The sequence below is a fragment of the Pseudophryne corroboree genome, chromosome 2, assembly GCF_028390025.1.
Source record: "Pseudophryne corroboree isolate aPseCor3 chromosome 2, aPseCor3.hap2, whole genome shotgun sequence".
NCBI classification, from domain to species: Eukaryota; Metazoa; Chordata; class Amphibia; order Anura; family Myobatrachidae; genus Pseudophryne; species Pseudophryne corroboree.
This window is the reverse complement of record NC_086445.1, coordinates 274,904,738-274,924,962: the sequence shown is the minus strand read 5'-3', so window position 1 is coordinate 274,924,962 and position 20,225 is coordinate 274,904,738. Positions and strand designations below refer to the sequence as shown.

Here is a 20,225-nt window from a genome sequence, read left to right as displayed (position 1 = left end):
GTCACCTGTGCTGAAGCCTGGATATCACTAAAAAAAGGACTTGTTAGTGTGCCTTGAGGACCGAGGTTGGGAATGCCTGTTCTAGTGTAAGCATGAGCTGCATTCCTTATTTGTCCCCTTTGTTGTATAACCAGATAAGAATGCAGGCACACGGCAGCCTGATCCAAGGAGGAATGATTGGAAACTTCATCAGTATTTACCAGCAGGAAGGAACAAGAGGGCTGTGGAAGGTAACCATTTTTTTTTTGTTGTGTTTAGAACCCTGTTTCCTTTTCTGGAAAGTAATTAACATGTAATAATAATTTTTTTAGGGGGTATCACTGACTGCACAGAGAGCGGCTATTGTTGTGGGAGTGGAGTTACCGGTGTATGACATCACCAAGAAGCACCTAATCCTGTCTGGACTGATGGGTGACACAGTCTACACGCACTTTCTGTACGTCCACATTGGTCTTAGTAGTATAGTTACTATCAGTAGGTTTTGAAAGTCACCAATAATCTGCAGTTGTGACCACTGGATTTACAACAATAGCAATAAATGCAAAAATAAACCTCACCCAGTATTATGGGATCTATTCGGGATCCTGGCTGTCGAAATACCGATGCCAGAATCCCGACACTACTCCGAATGCTGACCACGGCATCTCGAATAGTGTGAACAAGACCAATAGAGCATGTGCCGGCCCATCTGAGAGGTAAGCTGTGGGATGGGGGGAGTTAGGCTTAGGCTGCCGGGAGGGGGTGGTTAGCTCTAAACACCCCCCCGGGAAGGGTTAGAGTTTGGCGGTGGTGGTTAGGTTTAGGCTGCGGAAATTGGGGTTTAGATTTAGGCACCACCCAGGGGGTTAGGCTGCTAGAGGTTAGGGTTAAGGGGTCATAGGAGGGGGGTGTAAGCATACCTTCCCCATGTCTGGATTCTCAACAGCGGGATGCCGCGGTCTGTATTCTGACTTCTATGCTGGCATCCCGATTGCCGGCACTTCAATCCCAACCCAGCATTACTATATTTTATTATTGTATTTTAAATTTCTTGGTACAGGGAAAGGACTAAGAAACCAGCCTTAGCATTGTGGTGAATTTAATTTAAAGCTTTGTCTGCTTTGGGGCATTCATATACCCTTTTCATCATCTAGCCTTCTGTGTGGTGGTTTGTTATAGTCACCTACTTAGTGATTGGTATGACCTGCTATCCTTTGCCAGGCAGGCACCAAGCTTGTCAGTTATCAGCAGTATACATCGAGTCAGACAGCTCTCATCAGGTAATGATGTGAGGACTGCCCACGCAATTGCTAAGGTCAACTTTAAAGGAACAGGTTGTTTCTGAAACTTGTGATAGATAGATAGATAGATAGATATTATCCTCAAATGGACAGTGCTTCTCTTTATTCAGCCTTGGGGGAGCTTCCCGAGGACCAGGACAGACCCCTTTAACAAACAGCAGAGGATTACTACTCCAAGGACTTAGAATAAATTCACATCAGATCTAAGTCCCTGGAGTGCCATTCTAAGTACTGTGCAAAGGTTTTAGGCGGGTGTAGAATAAATGCTGCAAAGGTAGTATGCTTTCCTAACTAGAAGTGTTGTTAGTTTATTTTTTAGCAATTAACAAAATGCAAAGTGAATGAACAGAAGAGAATTCTAAATCAAATCAGTGGGGGTTATTCAGAGATGATAGCTGCATACCCAGCAAGAGCTGCGTCCATGTCCTTGCGTGCTGGGGGCGGGCCAGTATGTGTGTGGTGCCACCTCACGATGCGTCCGTTCCCACTTTTTTTTTTTTTTATCTGATCGGCTGTCTGTGACATCACGCAGCTACCCCAGTTTGGCTTGCCGCTGTCAATCATCTTGGATGTGGGCGCAAGGAGAATGGACGCGCAAGTGTGGCCCATGCGCAGACCAGATGGACGCGGCCACTGCGTCCAGACGCGTGGGTGCATCTATCTGAATTGGCCCCTGTAGTTGGTATTTTGGGATCCCTTTTAAGAAAGTTGCTTTTGCACCGAAATAATCTGTTAAGGTGTGGGCAGGAGTATTATCCATTCTCTAATGCTGCTGCCTGTAATGGACATGTAATGTATCCATACGTTATGGATGAGATGGCATGTGATTTATTAATAGTTTAATAAAGAACTTTTGGACTATATGGCTTGTGCTGGTCCAGTGTGGATCAGAGGATGGTCATTGTTATAACAATTATGTGAGACCTGGCACCCAAATTTTTTTTTTTATTGAATGTATCGTGCGATTTCTTCCTTTTTGTTTTATATGTTGTAGGGTACAATGAGGGTAACAATTAATGTACCTTGATACGTTTATAGAGATCTACAATGAAACTGAAGCTTATGGCCCATACACACTATATGCAATATCGTTCACAATCCGAACAATATTGTTAAGTCCTAAATGATATTGCATAATGTGTATGCATGGTCTGACGTACGATGCGTGCTCCCGCTGGTCGCATGTGACGTCGTACATCGGACTGCATGCAGTCTTGAGGTGATATTGTGTGGTTTTGAACTCCAGTGATGACTTTGTTTCTAGACATCGTTTGTAGTGTATACACACGATCCGATATGATACAATATCGTATTGTATAAGATATCCTATCCTATGGGATCGCATAATGTGTATACAGCATTAGAAGGCTCCAATAAGTATTACTTACAGAGGAAGTCAGAGATGGATGCGGTTGCACAGACGCTGTGTCTCTGTGCGCAGCTGATGTGCTAAAATATGTAAAAGCAGCAGGAAGCACCTTGAGTAGAAAGAAGCCCACTGCATACATTTCTGATCCGCTGCTGTGTCCGGGAGGCGGTCGTTAGGTCGGCAAGCATTAGGTAGACATGCAAAAAGGTCGACATGAGTTTTTCACTATTTTATTTATTTAAAAAAACATTTTTTTATACTTAACGATCCACGTGGACTACAATTGGGAACGGTAACCTTGTCCGAAGCATGACGAGCGAAGCGTGCCATGTGAGGGGACACGGTGCACTAATTGAGGTTCCCTGTCACTTTACAAAGAAAACACCAAAAACGGGGGGGGGGGGGGGGACCTCATGTTGACCTTTTTCCATGTCTGCCTAATGACCATATCGACCTTCAGTGATCGACCCAATGTATGTCGACCTAATGCGTGTCGACCTAATGAACCACACTGTGTCCAGCATGGGATTTCTATGCACATCTGTCATCTAAGTAACCATCAGGCACAACTTTAAAATTGGGCTAACATGTCCCCATTTTCAAGAACCCTGCCCCCAAATGGTGTACACAGATCTATCACCCTCTGAGATGTATGTAAACCATCAGTTTTGTGTCCATCACTGAGTTAGGACAAGTAGTTTGTGTATAATGCATAAGAACATTGCTAGGTTTTTTGTTTGTCTTTACTTGTCCCACAGTGTTTGTGATCTGATGTGACATTGCTTTCGATTAGGTCGAGTTTCTCTTGTGGCTTGGCAGGAGCACTAGCTTCAAATCCAGTTGATGTTGTGAGAACGCGGATGATGAACCAAAGGTCAATTTGTGACGGGTCCAGCTACAAGGGCACGCTAGACTGCTTACTGCAGGTACACCGATGTAGTCACACACAACTATCCTTCACATTTGGAAGGACAATGCAGGTTTTTAAAAAAATAAAATGTATTTGAGTTGCAGAAATATTAGTTTACAGAACTGAAAATAATATAACAGTGTGTTGTTGCAGTAACGACCTTTTTTCATTTGTAACAAGTATATAAACTTTGACTCATACATTTAAAGTGGAGCACTTTGTTTTTAAAAATATAAATAATCTACATTATCACATGCTTGTTGTGACTTGGGAAACCTGCTGTGTATTATTTGCAGCATTCTCAGAATCCACTTTGCATTAATATGTATATTCTACTTTCAGACCTGGAAGAATGAAGGCTTTTCTGCTTTGTACAAAGGTTTCTGGCCAAACTGGTTGAGACTGGGACCCTGGAATATTATTGTATCCTTTAGCAATATTTATAGTGAAAACCTTTTGTTCTTTTGTGTCTGCTGCTTCTAGCTTCCTACTGTTTCAGAGGAAATACTTTAATCCTATAGTTCTACATCCATTCATAAAAAGTCAGGAAAGTGAAACAGTACTGTATACCAGAGGTTCTGGTCTTCAAGGCACCCCAACGGCCCCGGTTTTGGGTATATCCATGGCTCAACACAGTTTGTTAAATCAAATTGACTGAGGTGCTAATTAGGTCACCTGTGGTCAAGCATGGAAAAACTTAAAACCTGGACCATTGAGGTGTCTTGAGGATGGTGTTTGAGAGCCTCTGCTGTTTACCCATTTTCTGATGAGATTAAACACAGTCGGCAAGTGACACAGGCCTATTGCACTTAGTCATGCACTAACATTTATACAGTATACAAAGGGTTCATCTCATGCAAATTTGCAACTGTGTTTTAAATAATAAAAATGCCAAACCAAAATTGTAAAAAGTAATTATAAGAATAGAAGCATTAAATGGGTGTAGTAGAGGAATTGTGTTTGTTCCAATCTGGATAGAAAGTAGTCTGGAACCATCACTTGCATGTATTTTGGAGATTGGTCATGACTTTGTTTCACCTTGTATAATAGGCCCTACACACTGGCCGATCCGCCGTCGAGCTGGCCGACTGGCGACCCGGCGGCGAGGGGGCAGTGACGGGGGGAGTGAAGTTTCTTCACTCCCCCCGTCACCCGGCTGCATTGAAGTGCAGGCAAATATGGACATGTACAGCAGACGGGGGACCAGCGATGAACGAGCGCGGGGCCGCGCATCGTTCATCGCTGGAGCCTCTATACTGCACGATATGAACGTTATCTCGTTCATTAATGAACGAGATCGTTCATATCGTGCAGTCATGTTGGCCAGTGTGTAGGGCCCTTAACAGTTGTACCCAAAACGATATCCATGGAGCACAGATGATTAAATCAAATTGACTGAGGTACTAATTAAGTCAAGCATGATTATCACTAAAACCTGGACCGTTAGGGTGCTTTGAGGACAGAGTTTGGGAACCTTTGTTCTATATTATTGCAGTTTTCCTATTGCAGCAAAGAAGTCCATCTGACCCTTGCTGGAAAGACTTACTTGGCTAATTTGTAGACAGGCCTCCTGTGACTTGCTCTAACCGTTATGGCCCTGGATGTTTTTGTAAAGTTTATAAAGGAGACTACGGGGGGTATCCAATTAGGTGTGATCATTTTTCGTCCGATTAAAAACAGCCTAATATCGCGTTTTTTGATCGATGTTTGTTATAGGGCTATTCAATTATAGACTGTTTTTATCGGGCCAAAAAAAAAGGCCCATGATCGTGCGATAATACATGGAATCCTGGATAAGTTCCCTATCCCATGTGTTATCGCAACTCTGCTGGCTGCTTATCATTGATTATGCGACGCATAATCCTCGGTAAGTGCTGGTTTATGGGGCTAATTGGATAGCTACTGGCAAACCTGTTAGAAGTAAATTACCGTTTCTAAGTGGTGCCTGTGTGCGGATACGGTCGTTAGGTCGACGCAGCTTAGGTCGACCACTGAAGGTCGACATGCATTAAGTCGACGTGGTCATTAGGTCCACATGTACTAGGTCAAAGGGTCGACATGAGTTTTTCACTTTTTTATTTTTATTTTTTTCAATTTTTTGGAGTTTTTCATACTTGACGATCCATGTGGACTACAATTTGGAACGGTAACCTTGGCCGAAGCATGGCGAGTGAAGCGAGCCATACAAGGGGACACGGTGCACTAATTGGGGTTCCCCCGTCACTTTACAAAGAAAATGACACCAAAAAAAGTCCAAAAACTCATGTCGACCTTTCACCTGTCGACATAATGACCATGTCAACCTAGTGCATGTCGGCCTAATGACTGTCGACCTAAGTTGAGTCGACCCAACGACCCGTACACCCTATGTGATTACAGTGTTTTTATCAGTGAGAACAAACTGGCAACAGTCAGGGAATGGCATAAATGGGATCACTACTGTCTGCTTTTAATAAGGGGACAATGGAACGAGAAAATAATGTAAATAAAGTAGTATTTTGATAGGGTTTTTGGCACGTATGCATTCAGAAACCATTTCACAGTTGTCAACTTGTAGTTGGTCTGTTTAAACTGTAACACTTATTTTGCAATCCTCAGTAGCTAATTAAGCTTCAGCTATAAAAAGAGTATACTTTTCCATTTGTACAGAATCGTTCAGATGTTTTCTTGGCTCATTTGAACACACAATGTAAGAGAGGCCCCACCCACTGCAATATCACCTCTTATGTAGGGCAATTAGTCCAATCTGTAACAGTGTGTAGCCCTAAAATAGGGATGGCCAAGTACAGACCAGGTAGGTATCATTCTATTTGGCCACAAGCGGCAGCATCTGCGTATAGTGACTTGTTTGTGCCTGGATAACAAAGTAACTTATACAAGATTTTAAGGAGAAGGAACTGGGGTCTGCAAGGAGCCTCTATTGTTTTATTGCTATTGTTTTAATTGCTGATCTAATGGTTATGAGACCTTAACGCACTACAGTTCTTTATAACCTATGAACAGCTCAAGAAACTGAACCTATAATGGTGTGGGATTCTGTGCAGCTAGCAGTCCTTTTTTTTTTTTTTTTTTTTTTTTAAATGCCAGGAGCCATATAGAATTTCATACCTCTGTGCTCCAATTCTCCCAAGAGGTCACCAGAGGAATGTGTGAATATATGAAGAGCTCTGACACTCTCGGAGACCAGGTGGACAAGCCCCCTGACCATATTAAAGAATTTTTCTTTAGAAAAACATATTTATTATATTTCAAAAGACCGTAACGGATGCCTGGATTGTGGTTGCCAATGACAGCATGGATGACACATACTATGGATTCCTTTCAGAGAGATGAGAGGTTTTAATGGTCATCAACTGATGGAAGGCGTTCAGCAAATTCTATATTTTTATACGTGTATACTGACATTTTTTATGTTTCACAGCCCAATTTTTGTAGAATGCTATTTATTGCTAGGTATAAAACCAAAATTCTTCCCTTACCCCCATCCTGCCAAGCTAGTTATTAAGCCTTTGTAATATTTTAGACCATTTTCTAATTTGGCCAAGTTACTGAATAATATATCCAGAAGTATTTTTATTTTTAAGTTGTTACATTGTCAAACAATTCATGTAATTTATTATCACTGTCTGTAAAAGTCTACAGATCCCAGTTTTTGTATCACAACATACCCTGTGTATCTTCTATGTTTTTTATATGTTCAAGAATGCAGTATCAACATAAGTGATTATTTTGTAAGTTTGCTGCGCTAGTGCATTGCAACATTTCAGGGAATGTAGAAGCTACTTTTTTCAGTTGCACTTCTGAAACCACAATGATTGTAGTGCATCTAAAGGAATACACAATTATAGTACGAATAGTTGTAATACTATATCTTGGGCCGACAAGAATGTAAAAATACTTTCTGTTCAAATAAAAGCCCATTTATGTGGTGGAACCTGATCCGTCCCAGTAGATTTGAAGCTGTACATTCCACATAGTCTCCTGGCATTCACAGGAAGGTGACATTTCAGGTGGATGGCCTCCATGTGTATTTTATATTTTATTTGTGCACAAGACACTTTGCCTATTTCTGCCAATGTAGCTAGAATGACTGTAAATAGTGTGTTTCTATAGCTCTATGGAAAAGTGTGTACATTTGCTACTCAGTTGTGACAATGATTTATAGGGTGCTAATGACAGTTATGTGTTATCTTTTTTTTCTCTATTTTGGGTTCAAAATTCACACTTTGTGTAAATATGTACAAAGTTGTTGTTGTTGTTCTTTTTTCCAAGAAGTATTTCATTTGGCAAAGGGAGAATCCTGTACAGCAGCTGATTGGTAGGGGTTAGTTAGGACCGGTTTCTTGTACCAATGGCTATTTAAAAAAAAAAAAATATAGGAATTTAAATCTTTGTATTACACTAGGTTTAAAAGTTGATTTTTATTTTAATTTGTGTTTATGAAATGTGTGCTCTATATCAGCTTCTTAGACTCAGTCCTCAGGACCTCAGACTGTTCATGTTTTCCAGGTCTCCTCACAGAATCACAAGTGAACGAATTAGCTACACTGTATAAGAACCACAGGTGGATCAGTGAGCAATGAGTGCACCTGCTGGGTTACCTGGAATACGTGAACTGATTGAGGTTCCGAGGGTAGAGTTTGAGAACCACTGCTCTATACTTAAGCCTAACCTACTCCTACTGTCTAATTGGAGTACAAAGTGTATAGACCAGAAGTAATGAGAAAATAGACATCTATTTTTTTTTTTCTATTTTCTAGAAGTGGAGAAGCCATCCATGACTATACAGTAGGTCCTGTTTCTCCTAGAAGTCATCACTTGATCCTGTCTTCCCATGACCTGTTTAGTTTATGTTCTATGGACAGTGATATGCTGATGGGTGTGGATCGTTGGGTTGACAGTAATTAGGTCGACCACTATTGGTTGACACCTGAAATAGGTCGACATGAGGTCGGTTTTTTTTTGTTTGTTTTTTTAAATTTGGTGTCTTTTTACCCATAAAGTGATCAGGAACCCCAATTAGTGCACCGTGTCCCCTCGCCTCACTCTGCTACCGCTGTGCTTGGCACAGATTTCTATTCCCAATAGTAGTCCACGTGGATCGTAAAGTATGGAAAAGTTAAAAAAAAAATGTGAAAAACTCATGTTGACCTTTTCATGTGTCGACCTTTGACAAGTCGACCTAATGTATGTTGACCTAAGTGATGTCGACCTAAAGACCGGATACCTAGGCTGATACAATGCCAGAGTGGTTGTAATGATGGATTTCCATTTAACTTCTATATGTTTGCATAATTTATCTACACGGATAGCGCTGCTCTTACGGTAATTATGTGTACAAAAGACCATTCATGTATGTGACACTTATCCATATTACTGTATTTATAGTGAAGTTCAACTGTGAAGCAATTTGATTTGTAAACCTTGTTTTATATAATCTGCTTGGTAGTATTTTGTGTTGCATCAACTTGTTCTATGTACCAATATATTTGCTATTAAATTATGCCCAACACGTTTTGTTTTACACTGGAACTCTTCCCGTCAGAATATTGTATGGGTGAAGGTGGAATCTTCAGATGTGCATGGTCAGCAGCAGTGTAAAGAAGAGGACTTGTCAGAACCTCACCCAAAATTCAGACCTTGCCGTGCAGGAAATCTACAATGTTTATAAGGATCCAAGCTGTATAAGGAGAATGGAAGTAGATTCTGCAGTTGCCCTTGTAAATCCTCAATCTGGAGCTGTTTGTAGTGTCTCTGTGCAACTGTGTACACAACTCTCAGTTTATGCACCAGGTTAGCCTGTAATTGTCTCACCAGACAGATAAGCCAGTAATGATAGCCACTGTTTGTGCTGGGTGAGATCATAAAGCCTGATTTATAGAACCAAGTTCAGTTTTTATAATGTGTCTTTATAGCAAGATGCAGTCACTCTGCATAACTTACATGCTATTTCAAATATGAATGCGTCTTGCCCACCCTTGCACTTGGAGAGGTGGTTCAGGGGTGAGAACATACAAGTGCAGACAGTATAGGAAAGGTATGTAAATACAAGTTAAGTCTGCGCCTTTGAGGTACATTGTGTTTTGCTCATATGTAAACAATGTGTAGGTTTTGGAGTTGATAGCTACTTACAAATATTTCTCTAACGTCCTAGTGGATGCTGGGGACTCCGTAAGGACCATGGGGAATAGACAGGCTCCGCAGGAGACAGGGCACTTTAAGAAAGAATTTGGATTCTGGTGTGTTCTGGCTCCTCCCTCTATGTCCCTCCTCCAGACCTCAGTTTGAATCTGTGCCCGGACGAGCTGGGCGCTACTTAGTGAGCTCTCCTGAGCTTGCTAAAAAGAAAGTATTTTGTTAGGTTTTTTATTTTCAGAGAGATCTGCTGGCAACAGGCTTTCTGCTACGTGGGACTGAGGGGAGAGAAGCAGCCCTACTCACCGAAGATAGGTCCTGCTTCTTAGGCTACTGGACACCATTAGCTCCAGAGGGATCGTACACAGGATCGCACCCTTGGTCGTCCGATCCCGGAGCCGCGCCGCCGTCCCCCTCGCAAAGACAGAAGCCGGTGTCAGAAGCAAGAAGACTTCGAAATCGGTGGCAGAAGACTCCAGTCTTCATATAAGGTAGCGCACAGCACTGCAGCTGTGCGCCATTGCTCCCACACTAAACCCACATACTCCGGTCACTGTAGGGTGCAGGGCGCAGGGGGGAGGGCGCCCTGGGCAGCAATTAGGAACCTCTTGGCAAAAAGTAGCATATATACAGTTGGGCACTATATATATGCATGAGCCCCCGCCATTATTTTACACACAAACGCGGGACAGAAGCCCGCCGCTGAGGGGGCGGGGCTTCTTCCTCAGCACTCACCAGCGCCCTTTTCTCGCCACAGCTCCGCTGAGAGGAAGCTCCCCAGGCTCTCCCCTGCAGAATCACTGTAGAAGAGGGTAAAAAGAGAGGGGGGGCACATAAATTTGGCGCAAAAACAATATATACAGCAGCTACTGGGTTAACACTAAGTTACTGTGTGACTCCTGGGACATATAGCGCTGGGGTGTGTGCTGGCATACTCTCTCTCTGTCTCTCCAAAAGGCCTTGTGGGGGAACGGTCTTCAAAAAGAGTATCCCCTGTGTGTGTGGTGTGTCGGTACGCTTGTGTCGGCATGTTTGACTAGGAAGGCTATGTGGAAGCAGAGCGGGAGCAAATGAATGTGGTGTCGCCGCCGACACCATATTGGATGGATATGTGGAAGGTTTTAAATGATAATGTTACTTCCTTGCATAAAAGGTTGGATAAAGCTGAAGCCTTGGGACAGCCGGGGTCTCAGCCCATGCCTGATCCTATGTCGCAGAGGCCTTCAGGGTCTCAGAAGCGCCCACTATCCCAAATTGTTGACACAGATGTCGACACGGATTCTGACTCCAGTGTCGATGGCGATGATGCAAAGTTACAGCCTAAAATGGCTAAAGCCATCCGTTACATGATTATAGCAATGAAGGATGTGTTGCACATCACAGAGGAAACCCCAGTCCCTGACAATAGGGTTTATATGTATGGGGAAAAAAGGCAAGAGGTGACCTTTCCCCCTTAACATGAGTTAAATGAGTTATGTGAAAAGGCTTGGGAATCTCCAGATAGAAAACTGCAGATTTCCAAACGGATGCTTATGGCGTATCCTTTCCCGCCAAGGGAATCCTCCCCTAGGGTAGACAAAGCTTTAACACGCTTATCCAAGAGGGTAGCCCTACCGTCACAGGATACGGCCACCCTAAAAGATGCTGCGGATAGAAAGCAGGAGGGTATCCTGAAGTCCATTTATACACATTCAGGTACCCTACTAAGGCCGGCGATTGCGTCGGCCTGGATATGTAGTGCTGTAGCAGCATGGACAAGATACCTTATCTGAGGAACTTGATACCTTGGACAAGGATACTATAGTGCTGACCCTGGGGCATATAAAAGACGCTGTCCTATATATGAGAGATGCTCAAAGAAACAGCCTACTGGGCTCTAGAATAAATGCAATGTCGATTTCTGCCAGAAGGGTCCTGTGGACTCGGCAATGGACAGGCGATGCCGACTCAAAAAGGCACATGGGGGTTTTACCTTACAAGGGTGAGGAATTGTTTGGGGACGGTCTCTCGGACCTGGTCTCCACAGCTACGGCTGGAAAGTCAAATTTTTTTGCCATATATTCCCTCACAACCTAAGAAAGCACCGTATTATCAAATGCAGTCCTTTCGATCACAAAAAGGCAAGAAAGTACGAGGTGCGTCCTTTCTTGCCAGAGGCAGGGGTAGAGGAAAGAAGCTGCACAATACAGCTAGTTCCCAGGAACAGAAGTCCTCCCCGGCTTCCACTAAATCCACCGCATGACGCTGGGGCTCCACAGGCGGAGCTAGGCCCGGTGGGGGCGCGTCTCCGAAATTTCAGCCACAAGTGGGTTCACTCCCAGGTGGATCCCTGGGCTATAGAGATTGTGTCTCAGGGATACAAGCTGGAATTCGAAGAGATGCCCACTCACCGTTACCTCAAATCGGCCCTGCCAGCCTCCCCCTTAGAGAGGGAAATAGTGTTAGCTGCAATTCACAAATTGTATCTTCAGCAGGTGGTGGTAAAGGTTCCCCTCCTTCAACAGGGAAGGGGTTACTATTCGACCATGTTTGTGGTACCGAAACCGGACGGTTCGGTCAGACCCATATTGAATTTAAAATCCCTGAACATATACCTGAAAAGGTTCAAGTTCAAGATGGAATCGCTCAGAGCGGTCATCGCAAGCCTGGAAGGGGGGGATTTTATGGTGTCTCTGGACATAAAGGATGCTTACCTTCATGTCCCCATTTATCCACCTCATCAGGCGTACCTCAGATTTGTGGTACAGGATTGTCATTACCAATTCCAGACGTTGCCGTTTGGTCTCTCCACGACACCGAGAATATTTACCAAGGTAATGGCAGAGATGATGGTGCTCCTGCGGAAGCAAGGGGTAACAATTATCCCATACTTGGACGATCACCTCATAAAGGCGAGGTCCAGAGAGCAGTTACTGATCAGCGTAGCACGCTCTCGGGAGGTGTTACAACAGCACGGCTGGATTCTAAATATTCCAAAGTCGCAGCTGATTCCTACGACTCATCTGCCCTTCCTGGGCATGATTCTGGACACAGACCAGAAGAGGGTTTATTTCCCGATGGAGAAGGCTCAGGAGCTCATGACACTGGTCAGAGACCTATTAAAACCAAAACAGGTGTCGGTGCATCACTGCACGCGAGTCCTGGGAAAGATGGTGGCATCATACGAGGCCATTCCATTCGGCAGGTTCCATGCGAGGACCTTTCAATGGGATCTGTTGGACAAGTGGTCCGGATCACATCTACAGATGCATCGGCTGATCACCCTATCCCTCAGGGCCAGGGTGTCTCTCCTGTGGTGGCTGCAGAGTGCTCACCTTCTCGAGGGCCGCAGATTCGGCATTCAGGACTGGGTCCTGGTGACCACGGATGCAAGCCTCCGAGGGTGGGGGGCAGTCACACAGGGAAAAAACTTACAAGGTCTGTGGTCAAGTCAGGAGACTTGCCTTCACATCAATATCCTGGAACTAAGGGCCATATACAACGCCCTATGTCAAGCGGAGACCCTGCTTCGCGACCAACCGGTTCTGATTCAGTCAGACAACATCACCGCAGTGGCTCATGTAAACCGCCAAGGCGGCACAAGGAGCAGGGTGGCGATGGCGGAAGCCACCAGAATTCTTCGCTGGGCGGAGAATCACGTAAGAGCACGGTCAGCAGTGTTCATTCCGGGAGTGGACAACTGGGAAGCAGACTTCCTCAGCAGGCACGACCTCCACCCGGGAGAGTGGGGACTTCATCAAGAAGTTTTCACGCAGATTGCAAGTCGGTGGGAACTGCCACAGGTGGACATGATGGCATCCCGCCTCAACTGAAAGCTACAGAGGTATTGCGCCAGGTCAAGAGACCCTCAGGCGATAGCTGTAGACGCACTAGTGACACTGTGGGTGTTCCAGTCGGTCTATGTATTCCCTCCTCTTCCTCTCATACCCAAGGTGCTGAGAATCATAAGAAAAAGAGGAGTGAGAACAATACTCATTGTTCCGGATTGGCCAAGAAGGACTTGGTATCCAGATCTGCAAGAAATGCTCACAGAGAACCCGTGGCCTCTGCCTCTAAGACCGGACTTGTTGCAACAGGGGCCCTGTCTGTTCCAAGACTTACCGCGGCTGCGTTTGACGGCATGGCGGTTGAACGCCGGATCCTAGCAGAAAAAGGCATTCCGGATGAGGTTATTCCTACGCTGATAAAGGCTAGGAAGGACGTGGCGGCTAAACATTATCACCGTATATGGTGAAAATATGTTGCTTGGTGTGAGGCCAGGAATGCCCCTACGGAGGAATTCCAGCTGGGCCGTTTCCTTCACTTCCTACAGTCGGGAGTGACTTTGGGCCTTAAATTGGGTTCCATTAAGGTCCAGATTTCGGCCCTATCCATTTTCTTTCAAAAAGAACTGGCTTCTCTTCCTGAAGTTCAGACGTTTGTAAAGGTAGTGCTGCATTTTCAGCCCCCTTTTGTGCCTCCAGTGGCACCTTGGGATCTTAACGTGGTGTTGAGTTTCCTGAAGTCACACTGGTTTGAGCCACTCAAAACGGTGGAGTTAAAATATCTCACGTGGAAGGTGGTCATGCTATTAGCCTTGGCTTCGGCTAGGCGTGTGTCAGAATTAGCGGCTTTGTCACATAAAAGCCCCTATCTGGTTTTCCATATGGACAGGGCAGAATTGCGGACCCGTCCACAATTTCTGCCAAAAGTGGTGTCATCTTTTCATATGAACCAACCTATTGTGGTGCCTGTGGCTACTCGTGACTTGGAGGATTCCGAGTTACTAGATGTGGTCAGGGCTTTGAAGGTTTATGTAGCCAGAACGGCTAGAGTCAGGAAAACTGACTCGCTGTTTATCCTGTATGCATCCAACAAGCTGGGTGCTCCTGCTTCAAAGCAAACTATTGCTCGCTGGATCTGTAACACGGTTCAGCAAGCTCATTCTGCGGCTGGATTGCTGCTTCCAAAATCAGTAAAAGCCCACTCCACAAGGAAGGTGGGCTCTTCTTGGGCGGCTGCCCGAGGGGTCTCGGCATTACAGCTTTGCCGAGCGGCTACTTGGTCAGGTTCAAACACCTTTGCAAAGTTCTACAAGTTTGATACCCTGGCTGAGGAGGACCTTGTGTTTGCTCATTCGGTGCTGCAGAGTCATCCGCACTCTCCCGCCCGTTTGTGAGCTTTGGTATAATCCCCATGGTCCTTACGGAGTCCCCAGCATCCACTAGGACGTTAGAGAAAATAAGATTTTACTTACCGGTAAATCTATTTCTCGTAGTCCGTAGTGGATGCTGGGCGCCCGTCCGAAGTGCGGACTTCTTCTGCAATGCTTGTATATAGTTATTGCTTAAATAAGGGTTATGTTGGGTTGCATCAGGGTTGATCTGATGCTCCGTTGTTGTTCATACTGTTAACTGGGTAAATTTATCACGAGTGATACAGTATGATTGGTGTGACTGGTATGAGTCTTGCCCTGGATTCCAAAATCCTTTCCTTGTACTGTCAGCTCTTCCGGGCACAGTTTCTCTAACTGAGGTCTGGAGGAGGGACATAGAGGGAGGAGCCAGAACACACCAGAATCCAAATTCTTTCTTAAAGTGCCCTGTCTCCTGCGGAGCCCGTCTATTCCCCATGGTCCTTACGGAGTCCCCAGCATCCACTACGGACTATGAGAAATAGATTTACCGGTAAGTAAAATCTTATTTTTACTCCTGATACATCCATATACTAGATTTAAGGTTGCACATATTTGAGTGTATCTGCAAATATAGTTGTTGATAGGTGTGCAGATTCATCTTTGCTCATACAAGGGCAGAGCATCTTTATGTAGAATTTTATATTTCACTCTGATACTTGTACATGGCATGAAATAAGAGCATGCTAATACCTGGTTATCGCCTTTTACTGACTTCAGGAGTATAAGAATAAAAAAAATATAAAAATTGGAAAAAGGAAAGTTGTTTTGGGGGGTAGAAAAAGCGCACTGGGTTGACCCCAAATGGGTAATGAAGTATAAATAAGCCAGTATCTGGAAAGAATATTGATATATCTTAAATGGTAATCACTCAATTGAGTGAAATAAATTATTATTAAATGGCATCAAGGGCTGGGCTACCCAGAGTTGTAAAAAACATTTGCATAGACTACAGAAGAAAAAAGACAACTCCTATATTTTTCTTGGGCACTCTTGGAATAAAATTAAAATGTAACTTTTATTAAGACTTCAAAAGACTTCGTGACATACCAACATATAACATTCAATATTAAGAAGCAGGTAATACTGTTTGCTGATGAACCTGTCATTACTGCAAATATAAATGTGTGTCCACTTATTTAATTTACATCTGAGATATAATCCTGTGACAAATATTAAAGTCTATTTCTCTATCGTCCTAGTGGATGCTGGGGTTCCTGAAAGGACCATGGGGAATAGCGGCTCCGCAGGAGACAGGGCACAAAAAGTAAAGCTTTTCCAGATCAGGTGGTGTGCACTGGCTCCTCCCCCCATGACCCTCCTCCAGACTCCAGTTAGATTTTTGTGCCCGGCCGAGAAGGGTGCAATCTAGGTGGCTCTCCTAAAGAGCTGCTTAGAAAAAGTTTAGCTTAGGTTTTTTATTTTACAGTGAGTCCTGCTGGCAACAGGATCACTGCAACGAGGGACTGAGGGGAGAAGAAGTGAACTCACCTGCGTGCAGGATGGATTGGCTTCTTGGCTACTGGACATCAGCTCCAGAGGGACGATCACAGGTACAGCCTGGATGGTCACCGGAGCCGCGCCGCCGGCCCCCTTGCAGATGCTGAAGTCAGAAGAGGTCCAGAATCGGCGGCTGAAGACTCCTGCAGTCTTCTAAAGGTAGCGCACAGCACTGCAGCTGTGCGCCATTTTCCTCTCAGCACACTTCACACGCAGTCACTGAGGGTGCAGGGCGCTGGGGGGGGGCGCCCTGGGAGGCAAATGTAACCTATATAAAGGCTAAAAATACCTCACATATAGCCCCCAGAGGCTATATGGAGATATTTAACCCCTGCCTGGATTCACTAAATAGCGGGAGACGAGCCCGCCGGAAAAGGGGCGGGGCCTATCTCCTCAGCACACGGCGCCATTTCCTCTCACAGCTCCGCTGGTCAGGACGGCTCCCAGGTCTCTCCCCTGCACTGCACTACAGAAACAGGGTAAAACAGAGAGGGGGGGCAAATTTATGGCGATATTTTGATATATATAAAGCAGCTATAAGGGAGCACTTATTATAAGGCTATCCCTGTTATATATAGCGCTTTTGGTGTGTGCTGGCAAACTCTCCCTCTGTCTCCCCAAAGGGCTAGTGGGTCCTGTCTTCGTTAGGAGCATTCCCTGTGTGTCTGCTGTGTGTCGGTACGTGTGTGTCGACATGTATGAGGACGATATTGGTGTGGAGGCGGAGCAATTGCCAAATATGAGGATGTCACCCCCTAGGGAGTCGACACCAGAATGGATGCCTTTATGGAACTACGGGATAGTGTCAACACGCTAAAGCAGTCGTTTGACGACATGAGACGGCCGGACAATCAATTAGTGCCTGTCCAGGCGACTCAAACACCGTCAGGGGCTGTGAAACGCCCTTTGCCTCAGTCGGTCGACACAGACCCAGACACAGGCACTGACTCCAGTGGTGACGGTGACGAATCAACCGTATTTTCCAGTAGGGCCACACGTTATATGATTTTGGCAATGAAGGAGGCGTTACATTTAGCTGATACTACAGGTACCACTAAACAGGGTATTATGTGGGGTGTGAAAAAACTACCTATAGTTTCTCTGACGTCCTAGTGGATGCTGGGGACTCCTTAAGGACCATGGGGATATAGCGGCTCCGCAGGAGACAGGGCACAATAATAAAAGCTTTAGGATCAGGTGGTGTGCACTGGCTCCTCCCCCTATGACCCTCCTCCAAGCCTCAGTTAGATTTTTGTGCCCGGCCGAGAAGGGTGCAATCTAGGTGGCTCTCCTGAGCTGCTTAGAATAAAAGTTTAAGTTAGGTTTTTTTTTTTCAGTGAGACCTGCTGGCAACAGGCTCACTGCTACGAGGGACTTAGGGGAGAGAAGTAAACTCACCTGCGTGCAGGATGGATTTGCTTCTTAGGCTACTGGACACCATTAGCTCCAGAGGGAGTCGGAACACAGGTCTCACCCTGGGGTTCGTCCCGGAGCCGTGCCGCCGACCCCCCTTGCAGATGCCGAAGTTGAAGAGGTCCAGAGAACCAGAAACAGGCGGCAGAAGACTTTCAGTCTTCATAAGGTAGCGCACAGCACTGCAGCTGTGCGCCATTGTTGTCAGCACACTTCACCAACAGTCACCAACTGTCACTGAGGGTGCAGGGCGCTGGGGGGGGCGCCCTGGGCAGCAATGTATAATACCTTTTTATGGCTAAAATACATCACATATAGCCCTTGAGGCTATATGGATGTATTTAACCCCTGCCAGATCTCACAAACTCCGGGAGAAGAGCCCGCCGAAAAGGGGGCGGGGCCTATTCTCCTCAGCACACGGCGCCATTTTCCTGCTCAGCTCTGCTGTGAGGAAGGCTCCCAGGCTCTCCCCTGCACTGCACTACAGAAACAGGGTTAAAACAGAGAGGGGGGGCACTTATTTGGCGATATGATTACATATATAAAAATGCTATAAGGGAAAACACTTGTATAAGGGGTTGTCCCTGTATAATTATAGCGTTTTTGGTGTGTGCTGGCAAACTCTCCCTCTGTCTCCCCAAAGGGCTAGTGGGGTCCTGTCCTCTATCAGAGCATTCCCTGTGTGTGTGCTGTGTGTCGGTACGTGTGTGTCGACATGTAGGAGGACGATGTTGGTGAGGAGGCGGAGCAAATTGCCTGTATTGGTGATGTCACTCTCTAGGGAGTCGACACTGGAATGGATGGCTTATTTAGGAATTACGTGATAATGTCAACACGCTGCAAGGTCGGTTGACGACATGAGACGGCCGGCAAACAAATTAGTACCTGTCCAGGCGTCTCAGACACCGTCAGGGGCTTGTAAAAACGCCCATTTACCTCAGTCGGTTGACACGGACACTGACTCCAGTGTCGACGGTGAATAAACAAACGTATTTTCCTTTAGGGCCACACGTTTCATGTTAAGGGCAATGAAGGAGGTGTTACATATTTCTGATACTACAAGTACCACAAATAAGGGTATTATGTAGGGTGTGAATAAACTACTTGTAGTTTTTCCTGAATCAGATAAATTAAATGAAGTGTGTGATGATACGTGGGTTTCCTCCGATAGAAAATTATTGGCGGTATACCTTTTCCCGCCAGAAGTTAGGGCGAGTTGGGAAACACACCTTAGGGTGGATAAGGCGCTCACACGCTTATAAAAACAAGGGGCGTTACCGTCTCCAGATACGGCAGCCCTCAAGGAGCCAGCTGATAGGAAGCTGAAAAATATCCTAAAAGTATATACACACATACTGGTGTTATACTACGACCAGCAATCGCCTCAGCCTGGATGTGCAGCGCTGAGGGGGCTTGGTCGGATTTCCTGACTGAAAATATTGATACCCTTGACAGGGACAAGATTTTATTGACTATAGATGCATTTCTATATATGCGAGATGCACAGAGGGATATTTGCATTCTGGCATCAAGATTAAATGTGATGTCCATATCTGCCAGACGAAGACACGACAGTGGTCAGGTGATGCAGATTCCAGACGGCACATGGAAGTATTGCCGTATAAAGGGGCGGTCCATCGGACCTGGTGGCCATGGCAACAGCTGAAAAATCCACCTTTTGTTACCCCAAGTCACATCTCAGCAGAAAAGGACACAGTCTTTTCAGTCTCAGTCCTTTCGTCCCCATAAGGGCAGGCGGGCAAAAGGGCCAGTCATATCTGCCCAGGGGTAGAGGAAAGGGAAGAAGACTGCAGCAGGCAGCCCATTCCCAGGAACATAAGCCCTCCACAGCTTCTGCCAAGTCCGCAGCATGACGCTGGGGCAGTACAAGCGGACTCAGGTGCGGTAGGGGGTCATCTCAAGAGTTTCAGCACGCAGGGGGCTCACTCACAAGTGGACTCCTGGATCCTACACGTAGTATCCCAGGTGTACATTGGAAATTCGAGACGTCTCCCCCTCACAAGTTCCTGAAGTCTGCTTTACCAACGTCTCCCTCCGACAGGGAGGCAGTATTGGGAACAATTCACAGGCTGTATTCCCAGCAGGTGATAATCAAAGTACCCCTTCTACAACAAGGGAAGGGGTATTATTCCACACTATATTGTGGTACTGAAGCCAGACGGCTCGGTGAGATCTGAAATATTTGAACACTTACATACAAGCGTTCAAATCAAGATGGAGTCACTCAGAGTAGTGATAGCGAACCAGGAAGAAGGGGACGATATGGTGTCACTGGATATCAGGGACGCTTACCTACATGTCCAAATTTGCCTTCTCACCAAGGGTACCTCAGGTTCGTGGTACAGAACTGTCACTATCAGTTCAGACGCTGCCGTTTGGATTGTCCACGGCACCCCGGGTCTTTACCAAGGTAATGGCCGAAAT

General features: G+C 45.4%; 1 protein-coding gene across 2 annotated transcripts in view; it reads left to right on the top strand.

The window, feature by feature from the left end:
• SLC25A30 (solute carrier family 25 member 30) overlaps nucleotides 1-7,566 on the top strand; it is a 101,286-nt gene extending 93,720 nt beyond the window's left edge. For both annotated transcript variants that reach the window (XM_063952824.1, XM_063952825.1), the window contains exons 6-10: nucleotides 135-230; nucleotides 312-436; nucleotides 3,443-3,575; nucleotides 3,902-3,982; nucleotides 6,542-7,566. In XM_063952824.1, coding sequence (XP_063808894.1) covers nucleotides 135-230; nucleotides 312-436; nucleotides 3,443-3,575; nucleotides 3,902-3,982; nucleotides 6,542-6,583 — 477 coding nt within the window. In that variant the 3' untranslated portion in view covers nucleotides 6,584-7,566. The remainder of the gene's footprint in view (nucleotides 1-134; nucleotides 231-311; nucleotides 437-3,442; nucleotides 3,576-3,901; nucleotides 3,983-6,541) is intronic.
• Nucleotides 7,567-20,225: the final 12,659 nt, after the last annotated feature.